Source organism: Rattus norvegicus, chromosome 9 (genome assembly GCF_036323735.1).
Source record: "Rattus norvegicus strain BN/NHsdMcwi chromosome 9, GRCr8, whole genome shotgun sequence".
Classification (NCBI taxonomy): Eukaryota; Metazoa; Chordata; class Mammalia; order Rodentia; family Muridae; genus Rattus; species Rattus norvegicus.
Genome location: NC_086027.1, coordinates 88,980,896 through 89,005,314, shown reverse-complemented (window position 1 = coordinate 89,005,314; position 24,419 = coordinate 88,980,896). Strand labels below are relative to the sequence as shown.

Here is a 24,419-nt window from a genome sequence, read left to right as displayed (position 1 = left end):
AGATCTTTAGCTTTCCTGCTGTGTTGTTTTTACTCTCAAGCTCCAATAAAAACGTCTTTGAGTTTTTCTTCTCAGTTCATCTTTAAATTCTGGTATCTATGAGACCAGGAGCCGATGAAAGGAACCCTTTATTGTCTGGTATACTCCTTCCTGGAAACACTCGCATGGGCATACCGCAAAATCATGTTTTACCAATTTCCCCAGCATTCTGTGGCTTAGTGAGGTCAACACACAGCAAATACAAAGCAGGGATCTTTTATTGAAAGGTATTAGGGCAGTTGTTGACCTCATTGCTTCTCACCGATCCCAGGAAAGAATCTCAGCTGGTCTGTAAAGCAGGCGTCTTTTTTCTTCCCTTGTGGTGATGTGGTGTCTGTTTCTGCTCTCAACCCTGGAAATGAATTCTCCATTGCTGCTCCACCCACGGAATTCTCTCCTTTCTGAGTGTGAGGTTGTCACTGGGGTCAGCTGTCACTCTGTGTCCCATTCACATCTCTTTAGAAAGACTGCCCCCATCTGGAGTTAACACTTGAACTGACCAAGCTGGGTTTAGAGGTGAAATTCAGTGTTAGCATGCTCAAGACCCTGAGTTTATCCCAAGGACCACAACACAAATGACAACAAAACAACTGGCAGGGGAAGGCAACAGTTATAATGGTAATGCCCTCTGCAGAGGTCCATTGCAGAGTATGCCCCAGGCACAGTCACAATGCTACGAAAGACAAAACAAGAAAAGACAAAAACAACAGCTAAACCCCCAAAGCCCCTTTGATTTATTTATTGATGTTTCCCCCCAAAAAAGTACTTTTATTGATTATTTGGGAATGTCACATCATGCATCTTGATCATTCTTAGTCTTCACATGTCTCCCTTGTCCAATGACCTCCCCCGAAAAAGAGGAACAAGGAGGAGGAGGAGGAGGAGGAGGAGGAGGAGGAGGAGGAGGAGGAGGAGAAGCAACAATAAAAGGAGAAAGAGGAGAAGACGAGGAAGAGGAGGAAGAGGGGTTCAATTTGTGTTGTCTATTCACTCACTGGGGCATGATCAAACTTCTATTGTTCCGAGGCCCATTAAAGAAAACTCTCACCACCACCAGAAGCCATAAGTTGTGGAAAGCTACACATCAGCATCCTTATCACACTTCTTAAGAGTTCACTTCAGGGCTGGAAAGATGGCTCAGAGGTTAAGAGCACTGTCTGCTCTTCTAGAGGTCCTGAGTTCAATTCCCAGCCACCATATGGTGGCTCACAACCATCTACAATCAGATGTGGTGCCCTCTTCTGGCCTGCAGGCATACATGCAGGCAGAAAGCTGTATGATGTATACATAATAAATAAACAAATGTTTTAAAAAAAGTTCATTTCAATGATTTTCTGTCTAGGCTGTTACTTTTGGGGTTGAGCGGGGAGGGCAAAGGAAGGGATTGCCACAAGCCTTCTATGTTCCTCTTTCTCAACTGAGTCTGCAGTCATTGAAACCACTGAAGAGGTAGCTTCCTTGCCCTTTAGAGTGAGAGAGGGCGTGGGTCATGAACTTCCACATAGTTTCTGGCATCTGTATGGTCTATGGATGCCACCATAGCTCTTGGCTGCATACAGACCACAGACATCCACATGGCCTTTGGTGGTAACACTGTCCGACATCAACATGACCCCCATTTACAGCAGGACCACAGACCCTAACATGGCCTCAGGAGGCAGCACAGGCCACTCATATCAACATGGCCCTGTTATGCCCAGTTTACAGGAACCCCAGAAGACCCCCAGATTGAGATACTGGTGTAATAAGCAAAGAGAGTTATTATGTGAGCCCAGATTCAGTTTGCTGTCCTTTCTGCTGAACGGGTTAGGAAAGTGACCCCAAATCTAGGGATTTGAGATATATACAGGAGGATGCATAAACTGGGGCATTACATGATTGGGTAGGGGAAAGGGAGTGCCATCCTTCAACCAGATAGCATTAGTTCAGACAGGGAGGCGGAACTGCTGGGGAAAGATCTTTTTGACCTGGGAAGAAATAACTTATTCTGCTATCAGAGACCAGCATGTTTTTATAACGTGGTAACAGCTGCCTTCAGATACTTAGTTATCTCTTTCCTATAGTTCAAGCGTGGGCTTTTATCACTTCAAGGATACTAACTCCTGCCTCCTTCAAAGGTCAGAGCCATCTGTACCAGGAAGAGTGCTGTCACTTGGCACAAGGTTGGGCTCCCTTTTGTCTGCTCTTTTCAAAGGCCTGAGGCATCTGTACTGGGGAAAGGGGATCCTGGATTTCTTTAGCCCTGTGTGGCAGGACTGCTCACAGACAGCAAACTTGGCTTCAGGCAGCATAGACCACAAACGTCACATGGCCTTCAGTGGTTACACTGGGCACTGTATCTACATGGCCTCCAGTAGCAGCTCAGACCAAGGACATCTACATAGCCTTGGACTTCAACACAGCCTGGGGCAAGGGGCCTCAGATATCAACATGGCCTCCAGGGGCAGCATAGACTGGACCACAGAATTTTTTTTTTTTTTTTTGAAGCGGTCCAATCCAGAAAACGAACCCTTCATCTTGGACATACTAGTTTGCTTAGAACCAGGGGGATTATGAGCCCACACAGACAGCATGTTTGGGGGCTGAGTCAGCACAAGCTCCAGGCTGCTGGACATCACCCTGTTGGTTCTACTCACAGACGACATGTCCGTGGTCCATTGCAGACTTCTCTCACATCTGTCACTGCCATGGAGTCTCTAGTTCTGTTTCTCTCCACCATGTACCCGCTGCTCTGTTCCTCTGTCTTCCCCACCACTCGATCTCATATTCACTCATTCAAGGTTTCTGATTTCTGAAGCATCATAAACATTGGACAACTGCCGAGACTCATCTCAGATAGCCTGTGCTGTTGCCCACATGACCAGGGTGACGTTGCTGCTAGGAAGGGCATCTGGAGGCAGGTTCTGTGCGAGCTTCTGGCTACTGGCTACTGCACAACTCCCAGCTCTCGACATTTAACAGCCTTAGGGGCTGCTGGGCTTGGGCTTTGTGCCTGAAGCCTGTGGACACGCCACTGCCCTAGCTCTCCATTTCCCAGAAGGGCAAACAGGCAGGGCTGCAGCTGCAGCGGCTCTGTGCTGGGCCAGCAGACTGATGCGAGCCCTATTTAGTAATGAACTCTTCGGGCAGGAGCTCCCAGCCACTTGCTGCACATCTCTCAGTCGTTGGTGCTGGCACTCCCACGGCTTATCAGCGATGGCCTTCGTGTTTATCCTAACCTTCTTTACCTATGGATGGTGACTGTGTTCTAAGGGGAAACAAACGTGGACATCTCTTAAAGTGGAGATCTGTGAGGGAGGGTCCGTGATGCTCTTGTGGGTGACTTACCTGTGTGAGAATGCATTTGTAAGTCTTTGTCTGGTGTAAAGTAGCAGGAGAGAGGAGAGAGGGGAGAGGGTGTGTGTGGGGGGGACGGTGGTGGTGGGGTTGGGGAGTGTCTTGTTTACATGGCAGCAGACAGAAGCAGCTCAGGTCAAAACCAGGTTGTCTATAGTTCCCACAGCCTTTCTGACCTGCTTCCACTAGCCAGGCTCCACAATTCAGTCTCCACAGCCAAAGTAGCACAGCTAGCTGGGAACTGAGTATTGGGCTGGAGAGATGGCTCAGTGGTGAAGAGCACTGACTGCTCTTCCAGAGGTCCTGAGTTCAAATCCCAGCAACCACATGGTGGCTCACAACCCTCTGTAATGGGATCTGATGCCCTCTTCTGGGGTGTCTGAAGGCAGCTACAGTGTACTCATGAAATAAGTCTTTAAAAGAAAAAAAAAGATATTGAGCCTGCCTGGGTATGATGCTACACTCACTGTAATCCCAGCTCGTGGGAGGTAGAGGCAGAGAGAGCATGAGTCTGAGGGCAGCCTCTGCTACATAGGAGGTTCAATGCTATCCTGGGCTACAGGAGGCTCTATCTCAAAATTAAAAAAAAAAAAAATCAAAGAAAGACATAATCCTGTTGAGGCTTTTGTCTTTTTCTGTCTATTCTAATGCTAAGTTGGGGCGGGGGCGGGGCTGGGGGTGGGGGTGGGAACGAGACCTAGAGTTTGTGACCCTGCCCCCAAGTTAATTCTGATTGGTAAATAAAGAATTCTGCCAATAGCTGGGCAGAAGAGACATAGGTGGAATTGAGGTTTTATCAGGCTTGGGGGGAGAGAAGGCCCTCGAGGAGAAGGTGCAGGAGAGGAGAAAGGAGAGCCACCATGGGTTAAGGGTCAAAAGAGTATGGCCCCCAGGGCTGCCCAATTGGAGCTAAGAGCCGCCCATATGGAACGTAGTAAATAGAGAGAACTTATGGGTATCGAGAGGAAAGTAACAGCATGGAGAGTGGGCAGCTGCCCAGCTCTTATGCTGCCTAAGGTTTATAAAAATACAGAGGCTGTGAGTGTGTCTTTCATCCAGGAACTCAATAACCAAAGGCGGGGTAGAAGCCCTGGGCCGGGATTTTACATAAATTCTGCAACATAATCCTGTGGGAGATATTTCAGATTCCAATCACAACTGCTAGGTAAAGGTCAGAGAAAAACACACAAAGATGTGTGAAGAAAGCCCTGGGTGTGGAGCAACCTCACACAAAATAGAAAGGCTCATGGCTCCGAGAGTCGAGGATCCTTATCTCTGCTTACTTGAGTACATTTCTTTCTGAGTGCTGTATTTATTTTCTGCCTGGATTGATTTGATGAACTAGCCACGTTTTATGGAGCCCTTCCTCGTTTTTGTGGGATGTACACCATATATGGAGGAATCCTCGAGAAAGCTGGCTTCACCAGAATGCACAACAGTGTTTGCTCCTGAACCTTAAATTCTTCTGGTAAAGAAAACATTTAGCTTCGAGCATTTTAGCTCTTGTTAGGCAGATCATACAAAATGCCTTAATTTAATCTCTTCGCCTTTGTCACAATGGTATAGAAGATATTTGAGTTTTAGTTTACAGACAAATGTCCGTCCATTCTGTGTTAGCATTATGAATGTTATTGTCCAAGGCAGCTGTGGTTGAGTCAAGCACTTTAGCTCAAAATGGAGTCTGGAAACAGCCTGCTGGGTAGTTTTAGAACATCTTTCCTTTTTCTGATAAAGCTGATATCAAATCAATTTTCAAAGAATGCTAGAACTTAGAGATTTTCTTATAAACCTATTTTTTTTTGTTTGTTTGGTTTTTGTTTTGTTTTGTTTTGGTGAGAGGACGGGAAAGTATCTTTCAAGGAGTTTTGTTTCACGTGCCTTTTTAAATGGACGTAAGGGTTTATTGAGGGGTGGGTCTAGATTAGCTGGCTTCCCTGAACTTCCTCAGAGGAAGGCCCTGGACAATGGGGTCATGACCTGTCATTCACCATGATTATAAGTCTGTAGATCTGGACACATCCTTTTTTTTTTTTTTTTTTTTTTTTGAGCTTCCATTCCAGTTAAGCAGACCGGGTCTCATGCACTCCCTGACTAGCCTTTCAGTAGCCTCGGAAAGCGAAGGTCCACATACCTAACTACAGAAGTAGGTCTAGAGTTCGGTGACGTTTGCGTTTGGTGGGATAAAGTTTAACTCCGAAGAGAAAGATTAGTAATTTTTATTTAAAAAGTAAGATAAATATTTGCACGAATTGTATAGTCAAGTGTGAGGTCAGAAGAAATACAGACATGCGTGTATTTCTGTATTTCTTGCAGTCAGGTGGGCTGACTAATGATGTTCTGCACCTGTCCAAGTTCCGTGTCTTCTTGTGTCTGACAAAAGCTTGTGGTACAGTAGGTGCTATAGGATCCGCAGCTTACTCGGGTTTCCCCCGTGTTGGCTTCTCACGCTCTTTATTTATTTACTGATTTTCCAAAACTAGAATGTTCCAGGTGTTTGAAAGCTTCAGAAAACAAAAGGCAGAGACCCACGGCCCTTCCCCCTCTAGAGGCAGGCATCTTAGGGTAGCCGTAGCAATACGCCCAGGGCAGTGATGTGAGTGTGGCCATGGCAACAAGATCTGTAGACATCTGGGATGGATTTTTGGAGGAAGGAATACTTAACTGACTTTCTGAGAGAGAACTGAGCTCCTCAGGCACAAACAGGAAGATGGGGAATGAGGGTCAGACAAGGACATCAAAAAGGGAGTACCCAGTGAAGGGCTGGAGGGATGCAGCTTGATCGGGACGCTGCAAACAGATGCATGGAGCTGGAGGCTAGCTCTTTTCCTAGCCTGGAAGTCAGCTAGAAAATTTGTCAGGTGTGTGTGACAAGGCCTTGGGTGGAGGGTTTAAGCACCTGTAACTCATGTGGTGATAGCTGTGGCAGGTGGGGAAGAGGCAAAGGAGACCTGGAGTAGAGGCACAGAGCTAGATAAGGTAGTGACTGGAGTAGAGGCACAGAGCTAGATAAGGTGGTGAGTGGGCAAAGGCTGGGCAGTTGTGTGCACAGGAGACAAGTCCCTATGTTTGGGGTTCCCTATTCTCACCACAGTGACACAAGCATGACCGTCACATAACACTGAGGGGTGCTTCAATGATTTGATGATACATGAGAAGCATTGACAACAGTGTTCGGCCCATCATAAAAAGAGCCTTGTTAGCAAAAACCAACTACATAAACAAAGGTGAACTCTGAGGGTGTATTCTTGTGGCCCAGCAGAGAAAGGTTTAGGGGACAGGCCAATGGGAATATGTTTGGAGGTCACCAGATGAGGATCCAGGCTTGTTCTTATTTGATGACCACCAGCATGTCCTTTCAAGCCCTTTCTACATCCCAGAGGGCACAAGGTACCTGTATTGGTTGCTCTTGTCCTTGCTGTGGCGACCGAAGCAACTTAAGAGAGGAAGGTTCGACTTTGGCTCGCAGTCTGAAGCAGGAGCATCCGGCAGCTGGCTATGTCTACCCACAACCAGGAACCCAACAGGGATGATGAATACTGGCATTCAACTTGCTCTCTCCATTTAATCCAATCCAGGACCCCAGCCCCTGGAGGGGTGTCAGCCAAATTTAGGGTACAACTTCTCATCTCAATTAACTTAATGTAGATGATCTCTTACAGACTTCAGGGGGCTTATTTCCATGGTGATTCTAAATCCCAGCAAGTATCATCACAGGAATCAGTATTATCCCAGGAACCCAGCCTCATTGTCCATAGAGGAGGCCTCATTTCAAATGTAGCCACCCTGGGCATGGGGGCTTCCTAGTTTGAACTTCAGAGGTGAGGAGACGCAGTCTACAGGGCCCATCAAGTGGACTTGGGTGCTGGGCCCCACCAAGCATGGTGGGTGCTGAGTCTGGTCCTTAGCCTCATCATCTCCATGACTTGGATTTCATTAGCTTCATGTGATGTGTCTTCTGTGCACCCCATTAGGACAGGTCCTGATGTTTATCCAGAAAAATCCCAAGATTATATGGCTCCTGCTGTGTTTCCGAGCTGCTCTGGTATCCACTTTACTTCAGTCTGAAGTATATCTGAGTCAGGCCCCTTGCTGGGCTCCTCCTAAGGGTGAAGGTCCAAGATTGGCTACAGGGGACTTGCATTTCTAATGATCTAGAAGCATTGATACGCAAAGACAGCGCTACCCTACATCTCCTGCATATTTTTTCTTCCTCATTTCTAGGGCAAGTTTTAGAATTAGGCTCTGATTTCTGTGGGAAAGAAAAATAGAGGTTAAGTTAGTTGAAATTTCCCCACCTACAAAAAGACATGATCTTTATAGGTAGCTGTGTTGCAGCTTGTCCCATGGCGCCTCAGGAACCAGGGGCACAATTGAAAGAGATGACAGTGCCCAAAGAACTAGAACATATGTGGCTTGAAAGAATTTCAAACTTTGTGAATTCCACCTTCACAGCTCTGTGTCCTGTCACCTGGGTAAATGCCTTTGAAAGCTAGAGCTGACACTTAAGAAAAACGTTTAAATCAGAGACCAAGAGAATGCTTGGATGCTCAGGGGCTGACACGTTTTCCAGAAGGTAGTCATTTTTATACTTAATTAGGTAAGAGTTGAGTCCTGTGTCAATGGGTATATTTGATAATTCCACCTTTTATTTCCCCTCCCCTCTATCGTATTTCTGAAGCAGAGTTATGTAGCTAGCCCAGACTAACCTAGAACAACTCACCATGTAGCCAAGGTTGGCCTTGAACTCCTGATCCTCTTGCTCAGTGCTGGGATTACAGATATGTGCTACCATGCTTAGTTTACGTTGCTGGTGACTGAACCCAAGCCAGGGTTTTAATGTGTTCTGAGCCCTGTCTCCAGTCATGACTCGTCTGTCCGTGTCTTAATTATTTCATTTAAGATTTCTGTTAGCTGAACTCAGGTAAGAACCAGTCACAGTCCTGATTATGATGAAATATAGAAGATTGCCAACAGGTAGACAGTATGTATTGTGTGTGTGTGTGTGTGTGTGTGTGTGTGTGTGCAGCATGTGTGTATGATATATATGTATATATATATATATATGCAGTATGAGGATGTTGTGTGCATGTTGTGAGAATGGGTGTTTAGTGTGTGGGTGAGGAATGTGAGTATATAGTGTGTGAATAAATGTGTATAGTATGTATATGTGGCATGTGTTTGGTGTGAATTTGTGCTGTCTATAGAATGTGTGTGTGTGTGTGCATGTGTGTGTGTGTGATTAATGTGAAGTATGCATGTAGTAGTATATATTGTATGACTGTGTTGTGTTTGATGTAAGTATGTGTGTAGTAAGTGTTATGTATATGTGTATGTGTATGCATATGTATAATGTTTGATGTATATGGGATGAGGACTGTGACATGTATGTGCTGTGTGACTGTGTGCAGTATATGTATTTGGTTTGAGTATATGTATGCGCCGTATGTACGATATGTATGCTTAGTGTCAATGCATTGTGCAGTATGTGTATGCTGTATGCATGTGTGTGGGTATGGGTTATGTGCATGTGTTGTTGTAAAAATATAAAAAATAAAAATGCTGTCTTTTATCCCGCTAGGTCCAGCACCGCAGTATCCCAAGGTATCTGCTGGATATCTTAATTCTCAGTCAGCAAAGCCTCTTACCTGCTCTGCTCCATCCCCTATCACACTGCTGAAGGCCTCTCTCTGAGCCTGGCAGCAATCTCTCTACCTGTCTAGTTCCCAAGGCAGGCTTCCATGACAGAAACACACATCCCAACTCCTTGGTGGCCCAGACCAGCCGCCCCACACTCCATTACACTTAAATCTACACACGAAAGCACACACAACACAATAACCTTTGACCTAAAGGATAAGATATAATTGCCCACCTAAACATACAGAGCCCAGTACACATCCATCCCTTAAGAACATTAATAACGGGGTTGGGGATTTAGCTCAGTGGTAGAGCACTTGCCTAGCAAGCGCAAGGCCCTGGGTTCGGTCCCCAGCTCCGGAAAAAAAAGAAAAAAGAAAAAAAAAGAACATTAATAACAACCTGTAAATACACAGAGTGGAATCTTAACATCAGCTTCCATTTTCTCTTTGTCGTGACTGCCCTCTCTGTCCTTCCTACCTCTTCCTCTTTCAGTTCCAGTCTCCTCCTCTTCCTTCAAACTTTTCTCCCGGCCCATCCCTCCTTCTCGTCTAATGACAGGCCTCATTCTATCTTGTACCTGCCTCATTTGTGACATCATCCCACATGCATGCATGTATTTTTTGTATGGTGTGTGTATGATGTGAGTCTATGATGTGTGTGTGTCTGTGAAATGTATTTAGTGTGAGTGTCTGTGTGTGTATGTTTACCTGTTGCCGGTGATTGAACCCAATCCAGGGTTTCATGTGCTCCACCTGAACTGTGTCTCTAGCCATGATTCATTCATGTCTTGAATATTTAATTTAAATTTTTTGTTAGCTGAATACAGGGAAGAATCAGCTGTGTATGTAGTGTATGTGTGTATGTGATATGTACATGTTGTATGCATGTGTGTATGTGGTGTGTATATGTGTGCATGTGTGTTGAATCTGCAGTGTATGATTGGTCTGGGTGTGTGTTTGTACAATATGTAATGCCATGTGTATGGGTGTGTCATGTGTGCATGTTAATATGCGTTTGTACACACGGGGAGTGCTATCATGGCCCTGCATAGTTGGCAGGCCAGGCAGTCCTGTGTGTCCTCATAGGTGGGATGTTTCTTCTCAGTTCTGAGAGCCTCTGTGACCGATGAGGAGTCCTTGTATCTCCAGCAGGAAGCCCAGCATAGCGTGCCTGTCTTTAAAAGCAGCAGTTGCTCCAGGGCTCCAACAGCTCACATGGTGTGAAGGTGCTGTCAGGCGGGCACCCCTTTGAGGGCATGCGTGGACTGCCATTTCCAAAAACATTCACGCTTTTCTAAGCACGTTTCCTGCTATGGTGCCTAGACTATTTGTAGGAGTTCTTTCTGAGAACGAAAAGCTAATGAGAATGGCATGGAGCCTTTTTAGTGAGAATGTGGTGCTAATGAGGGCATGATCCCCCAAGATCAGAAAAACAACTCCATCAATGACATATAGGTCACCTCTTCCATGCTGACTGTCACCAGCTACCCCACACTGAAAGCTGTTTGTCATGAGAGCAATTGGGTTAATGGGAGAAGATCCCCAGACTTGCCTCGTGGCTCCCATCCTGACAGGTTGTCATGACAATCTTGCAGTGTGGGGGCTTTTGGTCCACAAAGAATTGAAAACAAGCCTCATGAACCAGCTCCGTCTTTACCTCACAAGTGCCAAGCGTCACAGCTATGCCTCAGGTGGACGAAAGGAGGCCAGACCAGTCTCACAGGGAGGGAGGGGGCGCTGGTGTTCTGAGTAGCTGCAGGAAGCCTGGGCAGGAGTCAGCCAGCCGTGGGTGTGGCTCAGCTCTCACCATTTGGCAAGCACTCAGGAAACATTCATTGATACAATCGGGTATAAACCAAGGCTGACCATTCTCTATCTTCCAGCCCACCTAATGTAAAACCCAAAGGTGGCTTGATCTAGAGGGCTAACGAATGCTTTTCTGAGCATGTCCTGAGTACTTAACAGATGCCCTTTCTAGTTTATTAGGAGAGCTTGCCTCTACTTTTATTCTCCATGTCTTGTCCCATCATGCTTATTATTATAGATTATAATTCATTCCAGACCCACAAACCCTCAAATAGCCAAATGAAGGGCTGTTCGAGACTTTCATGTGTGTGGTATATATGTGTGCACCATACACGTGTGCATGGATGATGTATGTATGAAATTTAAAGAGTAACCTTGTGTGTTGTTACTCAGAGACTGTCTACTTTTCATAAAATTTAGAGACGGGGTTTCTCGCTGACCTGGAACTGGCCAAGTAAGCTAGGCCGTTTGTCCAGTGAGCCCTGGGAATTCATTCGTCTCTCCCTCCCAGCATTAGGATGATAAGAATGGGCCTCTGTACCCAACCTTTTCTTTTTCCACAGAGGTGCTAGTGGCTGAATGTAGACTTTTGTAAGGCAAGTACTATATTGACTAAACCCTCTTCATAGCCATTGTACTATACAATTAAATGTTAATCAAGTTAGTAATCTCTTTGCCTATATTTGCATCTGTGTGTGTGTCTGTGTGTGTGTGTGTGTGTGTGTGTGTGTGTGTGTGTGTGTGTGTGTATGATATTTGAAGGCTCGTGTTAATGTCAGGTGTCTTTAGTGTTTTCTACTTTCGTTTTGAGACAGGATCTCTCATTGAACCTGCACAGACTGGCTGACCTGTGAGCCCCAGGATTCTTTTGTCTCCACCTTCCCAGTGCTGGAATTACAAACATTTGCTAGCACAGGGCTTGTTTTTGTAAATGTAGGTGCTGGTGGGGATCTGAGCTTAGGTCATCAGGCTAGTGCAGCCATTGAGCACTTTACAAAGAGCCGATGACCTCTGCTGCTCCTAGGAGTTTTTACTTTAAAAAGATCCTAAGACATATCTGTAAACCATTCCATTTCTTTTCACAACTCTGCCTGGAACTAGAGTGGTACAAGTGAATGGACATGAGAAACGAATTAGAGGGGTGCCGCTGAATAGTTATCTCTCCCAACCCAGAGACAGCGCAAGGATTTCTCTGGGCCGATGAACAGAGCAGAGAGTGATAGATATGTCATTTAACCCACTATTTGTCCTAATAATATCACAGGTATAATGATATTTCTCCTTGACCTACTGACCGTATCTCTCTAAAAAGGAAGGACATCATCCCTACCTAATTAGAACACCATTATCATCTTAACAAAATGAGTAGTAACTACTTGGAAGTCTCTAGGACTAATTTTTCCTTCAAATTGTTCCATTGTCCTAAGTGTCACGTATCGTTGACCTGTTTGAGCCAGGAGCCTGTCATGTCCTGCCCTGAGTTATTCTGTCTCAGGTCTCTTTGCATCTAGAACAGTTTCTCCCCCTGCCCCCACCTGAAGTGCTTCAGCTGGCTGTCCTATGACCCTTGACCTTGTTCTATTACACGCTCACTGAGAATGCACTAAAGGTGGATGTAAGAGTTCTGCTATCTCAATAAAGTTTTACACCTTTATTCTAATTGATAATATTGATAATTTTAATGTGGGCTTTACCAAAAAACCCTGTCAGTTGACTTTTTGAAGGGATACGTCTATCAGCTTTTTTTTCCTTCTAAAGATGTATTTATTTTATGTATGTGAGTACTCTGTCACTCTCTTCAGACACACCAGAAGAGGGCATCAGATCTCATTACAGATGGTTGTAAGTCACCATGTGGTTGCTGGGAATTGAACTGAGGACCTCTGGGAGAGCAGTCAGTGCTCTAACCACTGAGCAATCTCTCCAGACCCTCCTGTCAGATTTTGACTGTGTTTCTTGTACGTGTGCTGAGTGGAAAGACGTTTGTGGGATTTCTCCCCCACTTGCTTATATCTGATCCTTTATCTATTTTTTCCTCATAGAAATGAAACTTACAGAATGGTCGTCTGCACAAGTATTCTATCAACCCTAATTCCTCTAGGGCAGTTGCCTCTGGTGTTGTAGGTGGGGTTTGGAAAGCACACTACTATCAAAACTTGAATTTCTCATGAACTGTTGAGAAAATGCCACCCACTAGTCAACTGGTACTAACTGGGTGTTGTTCCTGCTTCTACTTAACTGTATCCGGTTCCCATTGACCCCGATCCCCCACCTACCTTCTTAGCTTTGCGTTCTCGACTCAGAGTCAGAAGATCCAGCTGATGAGCTCAGGTCACGGATCACAGTAACAACACGTTGTCTCACCCCCTCCCCCACCCCCCATCACCAAGCTCTTCCAGCAGGCTCTTACCAAGCTGTGTCCTGGGAGCCTCTGGATTGGAGAGGGAGCCATGAGTAAGGAGGCTTCTGTTCTTAATCATCAAGTTTTGATGAGTGGGTTATTTCATGTCTGGGTTTATATGTTTCAGGTTCCCCACATGTAGGAATGATCTGAGTATATTCACTTATGTTACAGTCAGATGTGTGCTGGTATAAGATTGCTTAGTTCTGACTTGTTTTTTTTTTTTTTTTTCAAAAAAAAATATGAAGCAAGTAGATATGGTAGTATTGAAAGAAATTGGAAATTCAACACATACAGATTGCCTGCATTAAGAAAAAGAAATGCAGGCCTGTATCTCAGCTCTCAGGAACTGGAGGCTGAGGACCAGGACATTAAGGTCATCTTTAGCTACATGGCAAGTTAAAGGTGAGACTAGGCTGTGTCTGTGAAGAAAACCAACCCATAAAAGAATAAATAAACGAACTGGACTGTTTGGCTTGGACCCAGAGCCAGGACAGCAACATGGGATAAAGCTGTATGGTAGCCCATTTGGGAGTGAGGAGGCAGCTCAGTCTTGTGTGTAACACAGCAAGGATCATGACCTGGGCTGTCTTATATCAACTGTCTTCCCAGCGTTCCAGCCCAACTTTTAAATGTGTCAATTCGAGCAATACTATTAATGTTTATACCTACATGGGCTTACTTGCAAGCCATCTCCATTTCTCTGTGTGTGAGCCTACAGAATTAAACTGATGGATTTAGGAAGCTTTTGATATCGATGCACACTTGAAGACTTAACTTCAACTCGTGTCTTACAAAACTTCGCTTACGAAACTCAACAGAGCAAGATTCCCGCTTATGCATTTTTGAAATGGAGTCGTGTGAATGTGAAAGGTTCTTTCCCCTTTCTTCTATTTTTGCTGTGTGGTTGGCACAGCCCCGGTCTTTTGAAGCAGCTGGGATATAAATATAAAATAGGGATGGAGGCCTATTAGTGGAGAACAGCTGGCTAAGCACGGCAAGGCTCTGGGCTCTGCAGGGCCAACCAACTAGCCCAGGCATGTTGGTTTCGGTCTGATTGACTCTCTGGCTTTCTGCTGAGCAGGCTTTAATGATTTAAAGGTTGGCAGAGCAAGCCGGGTCTCTTGTCAGGCTCCCATCCATCTCTATTTGTAACCTACACAGTAGTTAGAGCCAGAGATTTTGTTGGATCGTCGTCATCTTTGGCAGCATGTGGTGTGGCATTAGACTCTCTGCCTATTTCTAGACTATTTTTAAAGGTGCCCATTAAATGCTAGTAAAATGTTCAACTTTTTATTTTTCATGGTTCAAAGTTAGTAAGCATCATCCTAACCGGTATAGATGTGTTGGTTTGTGAAGTCATTGCATCAAAAAGACAGCTGCCAGAAAGCAAGGTGAGCGCTCTAGCATTTCCAATTTCTCTGGTAAATTCTGGGGGGACGTTTGGTTGGTGTGTTTCTTGGAGGAGTTGCTTCTTACCATGTATCTCTCAGGACAGAAGGTGGCTTTTGGTGACAGTTTACTTTTAACTCAAACTTGACAACTAGGAAGAAAAAGCAAAATCAAGAGAATTAGAACTCATCTGTGTCAGGGGAAAGCTTCTTCACATCTACTGATTTCACACTGGAACATACACTTACAATGTGCCTGCCTGACACCGTGCCAAGGGCTCTTTACGGCTTCGATCTTGCTCCTGCCCCCAGAAATGATGACCATTTTCCTCAGTTCCACGAACCCCCAATCTTTTGCAGAATATACCTACGTATTTCTATAACATTACCGAACATCTCCATAGCATTACTTTGTTTTTAACATGTACATACCATATGACTTAAATCTCAATGTTCCCATGTCCCTACCCCACCCCCAAGTCTGTTCCTCAGTTTTCTCTTTGGTAACAGTGAGGGTAATGAGAACACCTACATCTGAAGGCTGTTACAAGGATTAGTTAATGCGAGTCAGTGTTCAAAGCAGTTCTTATCTCCCGGCTAGTAATTGTCTAGATTTGCTGGAGCGTTCTGAGTCATGTAATTCTCCCAGAGGCTTGTTCGACAAAATCCTTCCCATCACAGCCCAGCCAAGTGTGTGCTTCATATAGAGTTTCCTGCCTGCTAGGCGTGGTGGCATATGTCTTTAATCCCAACACTTGGGAAGCAGAGGCAGGTGGATCCTTCTGAGTGTGCTGCCAGCCTGGTTGTGACAGCCAGGACTACATAGAATAGCAGTGCCCAGCCTGGTTATGACAGCCAGGGCTACATAGAGTAGCAGTTCTCAACCCGTGGGTGGTGACCCCTTTGGGGGAGTCAAATGATTTTTTTCACAGGAGTACACATCAGATATCTGACATATCAGATATTTACATTATGATTCATAACAGTAGCAAGATTACAGTTATGAGGCAGCAACAATATAGTTTTATGGTTGGGGTCACCATATATAAGGAAGTGTGTTAAAGAGCTGAAGCATTAGGCTGGTTGAGAAACACCGACGCAGAGAGAGCCAAGCAAACTCAACCAAACGAAGAAAAGCATTTCTCATTTTATCACTTGGTACCACTATTAACGAATACAAGTCGATTTCCTCCACTGTTCCCCTACCTCGCATGGTCTTTGCACTAAGTTCCACATCCTAGAATGTCCTTCCTTCTCATTTCCTCTGCTCCTCTTCAAAGTTCAGAGTTCAAGCTCTTGTCTACTGAGACACCTATCCTACTGTATGAGTTACTTTCTACTGTTATAATAAAACATAATTGACCAAGGCATCTTCCAGAAAGCCTTTCAGAAAGAAGGGTTTATTTTAGGCTTATGGCTCCTGGGGCTCTAGAGTCCATGATGGCTGGCTAGCAGAAGATGTCAGAAGGTGTGGCAGCTAGAGATGGAAACCAAGAACTGAGTGCCCACCTCTCAAACAATACTCAGGAAGCTGAGAAAGGACACTCAGTGGCTTGAGTCTTTTTAAACTTCAAAGCCTGCCTTAGGGACAAAGATTCTCCACAGAGTTATACCTCCTAATCCTTTCCCAAACACTCAGCAGCTGGGGACTAAGTGTTGAAGTGGTTCAGACTTAATGGGGAACAGGTCAAATCCAGTGTCTTGTATTTAGCCCAAGTCTCTCTCTCTCTCTCTCTCTCTCTCTCTCTCTCTCTCTCTCTCTCTCTCTCTCTCTCTCCATATACCTATGTGTAGCTCACAGAGATTCATCTACCTCTGTCTCCTGACTGCTAGAATCAGAGGCATGTACCACCACAGCCAGCTGCTACTTTATATTTAATTGTGTGATGGTTTGGCTAATATTTGCCTGTCCATCACAATGTAAGCTCTTAAGACCGGGGCAGTTTATTTTTAAAATAATTTATCACAACATTTCTGTTATCAAATTCCGTTGTTAAATTACACTGTAGATACTCACTTAAAGGACACGTGTTGAATAGATTGGAGGGTTAGTCTTTATTCGTGTGTTGCTCGAATCAATCCGTGTATCACTTATCATTGAATTATAAGTCATATATAGTTTTTTCTATAAGGACCAGTGCTGAGATATAAAAATAAGTGAACCTATTCCCAGAGGGATCCACTGTTTATATATAACTGAATTATGCCCTGGAAGACATTTTTGTTTAATAATCATGCCACATACACATGCATGTATGTACTTTCTGTTGGAAACCTGAATTGTATTATAAGTGTGTGTGTGTGTGTGTGTGTGTGTGTATATGTATATATATATATCAGAATTATATTATAGACCTACAAAGAATAAATTACAACCATTAAAATGGTTACACAATACTTTACAAAGGTCTAAAAGAATAACACGAGTAAAGAACTTCAGTGTGCCTGTCACACTCCACACCCACCTGAACTAACTTCTGCCTTGAGCTTGGTGTTTCTCATTCTCATGATTATAATTTTATCTTTTTTTATAATATCTTATCCATCCAATCCACTATGGAGCTATATCTCCAGCCTCTTTATTTTTGAGTACTGAAATTTGTATCTATAATCATTAGAATGCCTTGGTATATTTCCCAAATTAATCCTGGTAAAATTCTGTGTTGCATTTTCTGAAACTATTTTCCCTAAACATGTGATTTGGGAGAGTCATTAAAAAATGAAATGGTGTGTGTGAAGAAATACTGGGGGTGGAAAGAATTCTTTGGAGGAGGAAGAAGAGAACTGTTAACAATCCTTCTAGGCTCCACCCCACGTTACCTGGTAACAGCCAGGTATGCCTGGCTTACTATAAAAGGGACTGCTTGCCCCTTCCTCTCACTCTTACTCTCTTATTCTCTGTGATGGTTTGCATATGCTTGTCCCAGGGAGTGGCACTATTAGAAGGTGTGGCCTTGTTGGAGTAGGCTTGGCACTGTGCATGTGGGCTTTAAAACTCTCATTCTAGCAGCCTGGAAGCCAGTATTCTGCTGGCAGTCTTCAGATGAAGATGTAGAACTCTCAGCTCCTCCTGCACCATGCCTGCCTGAATGCTGCCATGTTCCTGCCTTGATGATAATGGGTTGAACCTCTGAGCCTGTAAGCCAGCATCAATTAAATGTTGTCCTTATAAGAGTGGCCTTGACCATAGTGTCTGTTGACAGCAGTAAAACCCTAACTAAGACATTCTCTCTGATTCTCTTCTCCCTGTGACCCCTTTCTCCTTCTCTCCCCATTCCCTTCCCCATTCTCTCTCCACATGCTCCTGGCCTCTTCTCTTCTTTCTCTCTGTCTCTCTATCTGCCTGTCTCTACTCTCTTCCCAACTCCCCTTCTCATACCCTAAATAAACTCTATTCTATACTAAACCTGTCATATGGCTGGTCCCTCAGAGGAAAAAGATGCCTCAACATGGGCCCACTGAGGCACCCATCCCACCTCACTATACCATGCCTCTATCAAACCTAACCTTGGCTCTTAACACAACACTAACCAAAGCTTAGGATCTGGCAAAAGCCTTATGGAAACTCTAAAAGCTAATCTAAAAACATATCTGGACTCAGGGTTGGGAAATGGATCTGACCCAGAACCTGGGATATCTTCAACCTTGGTCAAAGAAACCTCTTTTTGCAATGAGACACACTCAGTGAAGAGGTGCATTACTGGTCAAGGTGCTGACAAGGAGAAACTAAGTGCTTAGACCCAATGGGACATCCCTACCCAAGTCATCCAAGTCTCAGGGAACATCACGGCAGAGGAGGCAGAGAGAATCTTACAGCTGGAGAGGAAAGTTGCAAAATGCTACACTCTGGCCCTGATGTGGCTCTGATACTCGTTAATGAACAATCAGCTGTAGTTACCTTGTGTAGTTACCTACACAAGACTAAGCCAGTCAAAATTTTAGCACAGATCAGGAGGTGTCCAAGAGGCACCACTGCAAGCTGAGGAACTGATTTGGCAGTTGATGGCTCAGGGAGAGGGGGAGTTGTTTTATGTCAGAGGTAAAACCACTGGGAAGGTTCCCATGAGCTAGTTGTAAGGGAGAGGAAGGGGTCCGGAGTGAGTGGGAATGGGCTAAGAGGGATGTGGAAATGAGTGTGATAAACGTGGATTATGTGCTTGTACAACATTGTCAAGGAACAAATAAAAAACGAAACAGCACTGTTTTAGTCATTTCCGTCAACATAGAATCTTTTGTGAGGGCATCTGTGAGCAGCACCCATTCCTCTATTGTCTGCCTCCTCTCACACCTCTCTCTATGACAATCAGTGAAGTTACAGACAGCTTTGAGCTTGCCTTCTTTTGTGCACATGTATAAAGATTGCTCTAGAAATTCTCTTTAGGGAGTCAAAGGTTGGAAGCTATTTTCATTTCCAGGCTTACTAGTCACTGGTAATTTCTGTATTAAGAAATACATATTAAGAAATTAAGAAACATAGTAAGAAATATGTTTATGCTTGTCTCCATAGTCACATATGATAAGAATGAACACTAACTTATTTCATAGTAGTCCGTGAAAATAATTATACCAGCTTATTCGCCCCTTCTCCACTGTGCTTAAGTAGGTTTTATTTGGAGTTAACACAGGCTGGGACAGCCTAAGGCTCCAAGGCTTCTGTGTTATTAGAACTCATTAGATACTCTCCCCTGAGTCAGGTCGATTCTTACCACTGTTACTTTTCTCTTCTGTGGATGATGAAACCAGCCTGAGGGATTTGAAATTGCAGAGGCAGGGGGAGGGTCCAGGCGTCTAGCTCATTGGTTTATAGCTGAGAACTGCAATTGGCTGGGGCACCGGAAGTGACATCACAGCAGTGGAGCATAACACAGGGCCAGGAGGAAACACATCGCCTTTGTTCCCACCTGTGAAAACCGGAGCTCAATTCTCTGCTCTCCTGAACTGCTGGCTTCAGGGAAGTGGGAAACAGATGGTCCTTTACGAGGATCCTGATAGCATTGTTTGCATCCCCCCAGCCCCCATCAGGAAGTATTCCTTGGGGAACAGGGAAGGAGGCTTTCAGTATCCAGCCAAGAGATGGAAGGAGGTGCTTATAGTGACTATTTACACCTCTTACAGTACAGCCTTGAAGGTGTTTCCATTTTCTTTGTGTTGCTGTTCTTGCCACGGTTCCCAAGAAGCCAGGAGCTGAGCCCCATAGGGCATGCGCATGCTTGTGCAGGTGTTAGGGAATCGCACTTTAGAGGGGTCTAGAGCACTGAGCATGGTCAAAACTAAATATAATCCCTACTCCTGTATCCTCCTTTTCTTTTTAAACGTGCCCTGAAGTCCCAAGACTTACCTGAGTAGCCAGAGCTGTCGTGTAAGTTTCTGGTCTAAAGCCCAGATATCAAGACATTGTCAACAGCCAGCTTTGTGGTACCAAGAATGACCTTCATCCCCCGGTGGGGTCTCTGGGGGAGATGCCAAGAGTCCTGCGTCTAAGAGAACATTGCCATGCCCATCCTACAGACACGGAGTTGGAGGCTACTAGTAGGAGGCAAAGGGGTGAGGGATGTGATCTCTCCCCAGTGCCTTTCCTCCGGTTTCTGTGAGGGTGGGGTGGGGAGGGGGCGGAGAGGAGGTCGGTCCACCCTGGAGTGCCAATGCAGAATCCAAGATGTAGACTGAAGTTCTTCTAGGCACAAAGGAACCAGAGATTTGCATGGGTCTGAGGTCTGCAGGGAGACAGCTACTGCTTTTGATTTGCCTGAGAATGAGGAATGATTGACAAATGGGGCAATGTCTAAGTGACAGTGTCTACCAGCCAAAGCCATGTCCTGGAATTTTGTGACCAAAGACCCAAGCACCACCAAGTTAAGACAGCACATCCCATTCTGTATTTGTCCCCAGGTGCCACATGCATGTCTCTTGCCTCTTAAATGGTGTGCACTCCTGGCCCATCTTCCTCTCTGTCCCGTCCCTATCAAATAGTCTAGGCACAGGTGATCACATCCAGTCCCACAGAGATCAGTGTTTATTCAGTACACTATGGTTTATCGCTCCACTCTGAGGCAGTCATGGACACCTCTACTCTGAGTCTTTTAGACATCTTCTCAACATGTTCGTGCAATGTACCTTGTCCTCAGGCCTGGTTGTTTCTTTTCTACATTAGTTCTTATTTGGGGCTCACCCACACACCCGTTGACACCTTCCCTGTGGGAAGACTGAGAGCACAATTCTCCACCATCTCACAAGCCGCTTACCTGGGTTTCCAGACGGCAGGTGTGGGTAGCATACACTGTAATCCCAGCAGTTCGGACGCTGAGTAAAGGGGACTGTGAGTATGAGACCACCTTGGGCTACATAGTGAGAGCCTGTCTCCACATCCGTACTGCCCAAGACAACCCTTCTATGATTCTGTTTATGTTAGAATAAAACCAAAACTGCTCCTTACAAGACCCCTGGCTTCCTTCCTGCTATAGCGAGCTGCCTGCATTTCTAATTGGCCATAGCTTTGAGACTTGCCACTTCCAACAGACTCCTTTCCCCTAAGTCCAAACCTAATCTCCCCACCTGCCTATCTCCTCCCCTCTCACTTTTCAGTAGCATCTTTCCTCCCCAAGACCTCCCCACTGTATATACATATACAATGACAACCCCACAGGGAAAAGGAATGCTAAACAATGGTAGCCACCTAAGAAGTTTAGCATCAGCGTTAGACAAACTGCTGTGAGTCAATCAATGAGTTAAACTTTTTGACTCAGGCATAGGATTTTCTAGTCAATCGTTTAGAGTTCTTTCTGCTATTTTAAGAATTTCAAAAGTTCTTTCAAACACCAGGGTTTGGTCTGAAGTGACTCAGAAGAGATGGCTCTGTAAGAGGCAGGTTGTGGGAGAGGAAAGGGTCTTATACCGAGGAAAGAGAGTTATTGTTTTCAAATGTCAGCATGTGACATGAATTAAGAGGTGGCTTCTCTCGTAAAGTTTGAGAGCTGTAACTTTTTTTTAACCCTCTAACGATTCCCAGAAAGTTAAAGCAAAATGAGTCTGATTACTAAGTTGTATGTGGACATTTAAAATCAACTTGTCCATTAGAAATCTTATTTCTATAATTTTCCAATATAAAAATCTTAGAATTAGAAAATTCGATTGATTAAAATTGTGGGTAGATCTGGATGGAGATGATTCTTTTTCATGGATTGAAGTTTTGTCTTTAAATCTGGTCATTGTACTATTACTAAGTGGGCAGGTCCATCTCCTTCCACCACAGCTTCCCTGCAGTCCAAAAAATTAGGGAACAGAAATCAGAAAAGAGAAGTGTTTGACAGCTTGGCCAAGTCATGGAGAGAGAGAATCTATTTCTCCTCCCCCGCGCCTGTGAGGGTCTTACAGTGTAGAGAACTATGAGTATAACCAGCAGATACTTAGTCTCGGCTGGGAGACTCCTTCCTGGTCCTTTCCTGGGGTTGCCCCCACTGCTTCTTTCTTAGCTATGGAGGGGCAAAGGTGTCTCTCTTTAGAATTAGAGTACTCAGAGCCCATTATCAAAGCACAGGACCATAACGCTCCCACTACCGAAGGAACCCACGTATATTAAACTTAGAGGAAGCCATCCCTGTCGTTAAAAATTGGTTTTGAACTAATTAGAAATCCAAAGCAAATTCTGTAGCATTAATACTTCCTTTAAAACATATTCACATTTAGAAAACGATGCCTATCCAGACCCAGCAACAGCACAACTATCAGAATAGCATTTTTCTTTGTTGTTTGTTACAATAGGGGTTCGATATATTGCCTAGGGTGCCTTCTACACAGCCCAATTAGCCCTGAACTCACAATGATCCCCCTGTCTCTGCCTCCTGAATCCTGGGATTACAGACATTTGCTACTATGCCCTATTAAAGAATTTAGGAACAGATTAGGTGATGATGTCAATGGGGTGGTATCCTTCTATTTAGGATTCAACAGCCTGTATCCACAGGTGAGTGAGGAAGTTGACATGGCAGCTTTTCTTCACCACAAGAGAAAAGAAATTGTGACTGGCCTTCTCAGCCTGAGAGAGGTTGCACTGGATGTGGGCCCTTCCTACCTTGGGTTCAAATCCCTCAGCCTCTTCACTGTGTAAGTTTGGGCAAGTCACTTGATTTGTTTTTTTCCTATGCCTCAGTTTCTTGTCAGCACCTGGGGAATAATTACTCTCTTCGTTGTAGGCTTGTTGGCTGATTAAATCAATTCATGTGAGGTTTTATGACAGATTACTAACAGATCCTCAGTAGGAAGACACAATTACCGCTGATATAGGAAGACTCACTTGCATGAATCCAAGGTGACTTCGTTTCTTAATTTCTTTTGAGAGCATCCAGACTCTAAATTCAGGTAGGCAAACAGTTTTCAGTGAGCCCAACACTGTGTAGACAAAATATCTCTCTTTGTGACTTAGTATAAAATGATCAGAAACAGGGTGCCGGCAAGCAGATAAGACTGGGGAGTTGTTTTAAAGACGACATTCTATTCAGGTGGCCTGGCAGGCCACTATAAACATCAGGATATTTAAGTAGGAAGTCAGAGCCCATTGTGGTCCACCAACTGGATGTCTCTTCAGTGTAACAGCTCAGATTGCTATCAGCACAACAGAGCCTCCTCCTGTTCCTTTCGGCCTGGTCATTTCCTCTGTTGAGTTGAATGTAAGAACCACCCACTGGGGGTGGGTTTCAGCATTATAGGTTTTTAGGTCAAACAGAAACCCAGGGGAAAGCCTGAGAAAGCCAAGCACAGAGTTACATCTTCGCAGACCAGACTGGATGACGTGGAGCGGCCGCTGTTGTGTGTAGCGGTCTCCACACTTTGTGACACTCCTGCTGGATCACTGGAGGAACCAGGAGCACGTGTGATCCGGCGAAGAATTTGGTTCAGAAGTTGCTGAAGTTTTTCTAGAGGCTGAGGGCTCCGTGTGAGGCCTTGTTCTCAAAAGGCTGAACCGAGGGTGCTGCCGGGTGGCCTTCATTATAATCTTCAGGTAGGCTTGCCATGGATGAAACTCAGGAACCTCTAGCCTTGACTGTGCATCTTCTTGCCGACACTGGGAACGGCTTGCTTCTGCAGCAGGCTCTGGACCAACTCCTGGATTGCATCTGCCCAGAGGTGCGTCTCTTCCTGGTATCTGAACGGGCCAGACCAGTGAATTACCAGGAAAAGTACCACCCGCGGAGGGCCCGCTTCCCAGGGATGTCTGTTTTGCTCTTTCTTCAGGAAAGCCTGGGACAGGAACGGTTGTTTCGAGTCTTGGACTTCCTACAGCGTTCACCCTGGCAGGGTTTCCCTACCCAGCACGCACAGGGGAGGCCTTGTCCTTATCTCCCTGCAAATCAGGAATTCTACAGTCTGCACAACCAGATGCCAGTGTGGGGCATGAGGCCGGTGCATGGTGGCACTGATATCCTCAGGGTGACTCTGTACTGCAGTTTTGATAACTACGAAGATGCCATCAGACTCTATGAGATGCTCCTACAGAGAGACGCCACTGTGCAAAAGAGTGACTTCTGTTTCTTTGTCCTCTATGCCACAGAGGGCTTCAGCCTGCAGCTCTCTCTGAAGCAGCTGCCTCTGGGAATGTCAGTAGACCCAAAAGAGTCTTCTGTGCTGCAGTTCAGGGTTCAAGAGATCGGCCAGCTGGTGCCTCTTCTACCCAATCCGTGTGTTCCCATCAGCAGTACGAGATGGCAGACTCAGGACTATGATGGCAACAAGATTCTACTGCAGGTATGTTATTTCTTACATTTCTGCGATGTACCAGGTTTGCCAGAGTTGGTAGGGTCAGATCCTTGACCT

At 45.0% G+C, this 24,419-nt stretch overlaps 1 protein-coding gene and 1 long non-coding RNA gene across 4 annotated transcripts in view; one reads left to right on the top strand and one right to left on the bottom strand.

Annotated features, from left to right (window-relative positions):
• Positions 1-14,498: 14,498 nt before the first annotated feature.
• LOC134480392 (uncharacterized) overlaps positions 14,499-24,419 on the bottom strand; it is a 12,761-nt gene continuing 2,840 nt past the window's right edge. The window contains exons 1-2 of one of the 3 annotated variants that reach the window (XR_010054818.1): positions 22,903-23,390; positions 14,499-14,764 (exon numbers count right to left, since the gene is read on the bottom strand). This is a non-coding gene — a long non-coding RNA (uncharacterized LOC134480392). Of the gene's footprint in view, positions 14,765-19,318; positions 19,704-22,902; positions 23,391-24,419 lie in introns of those variants that run through there. The other 2 variants (XR_010054819.1, XR_010054820.1) reach the window with 2 other exon arrangements.
• Positions 23,339-24,419, top strand: part of Fam124b (family with sequence similarity 124 member B) — a 20,600-nt gene continuing 19,519 nt past the window's right edge. The window contains exon 1 of the mRNA NM_001401942.1: positions 23,339-24,350. Within this exon, the coding sequence (NP_001388871.1) occupies positions 23,619-24,350 (732 nt within the window). The 5' untranslated portion in view covers positions 23,339-23,618. The remainder of the gene's footprint in view (positions 24,351-24,419) is intronic.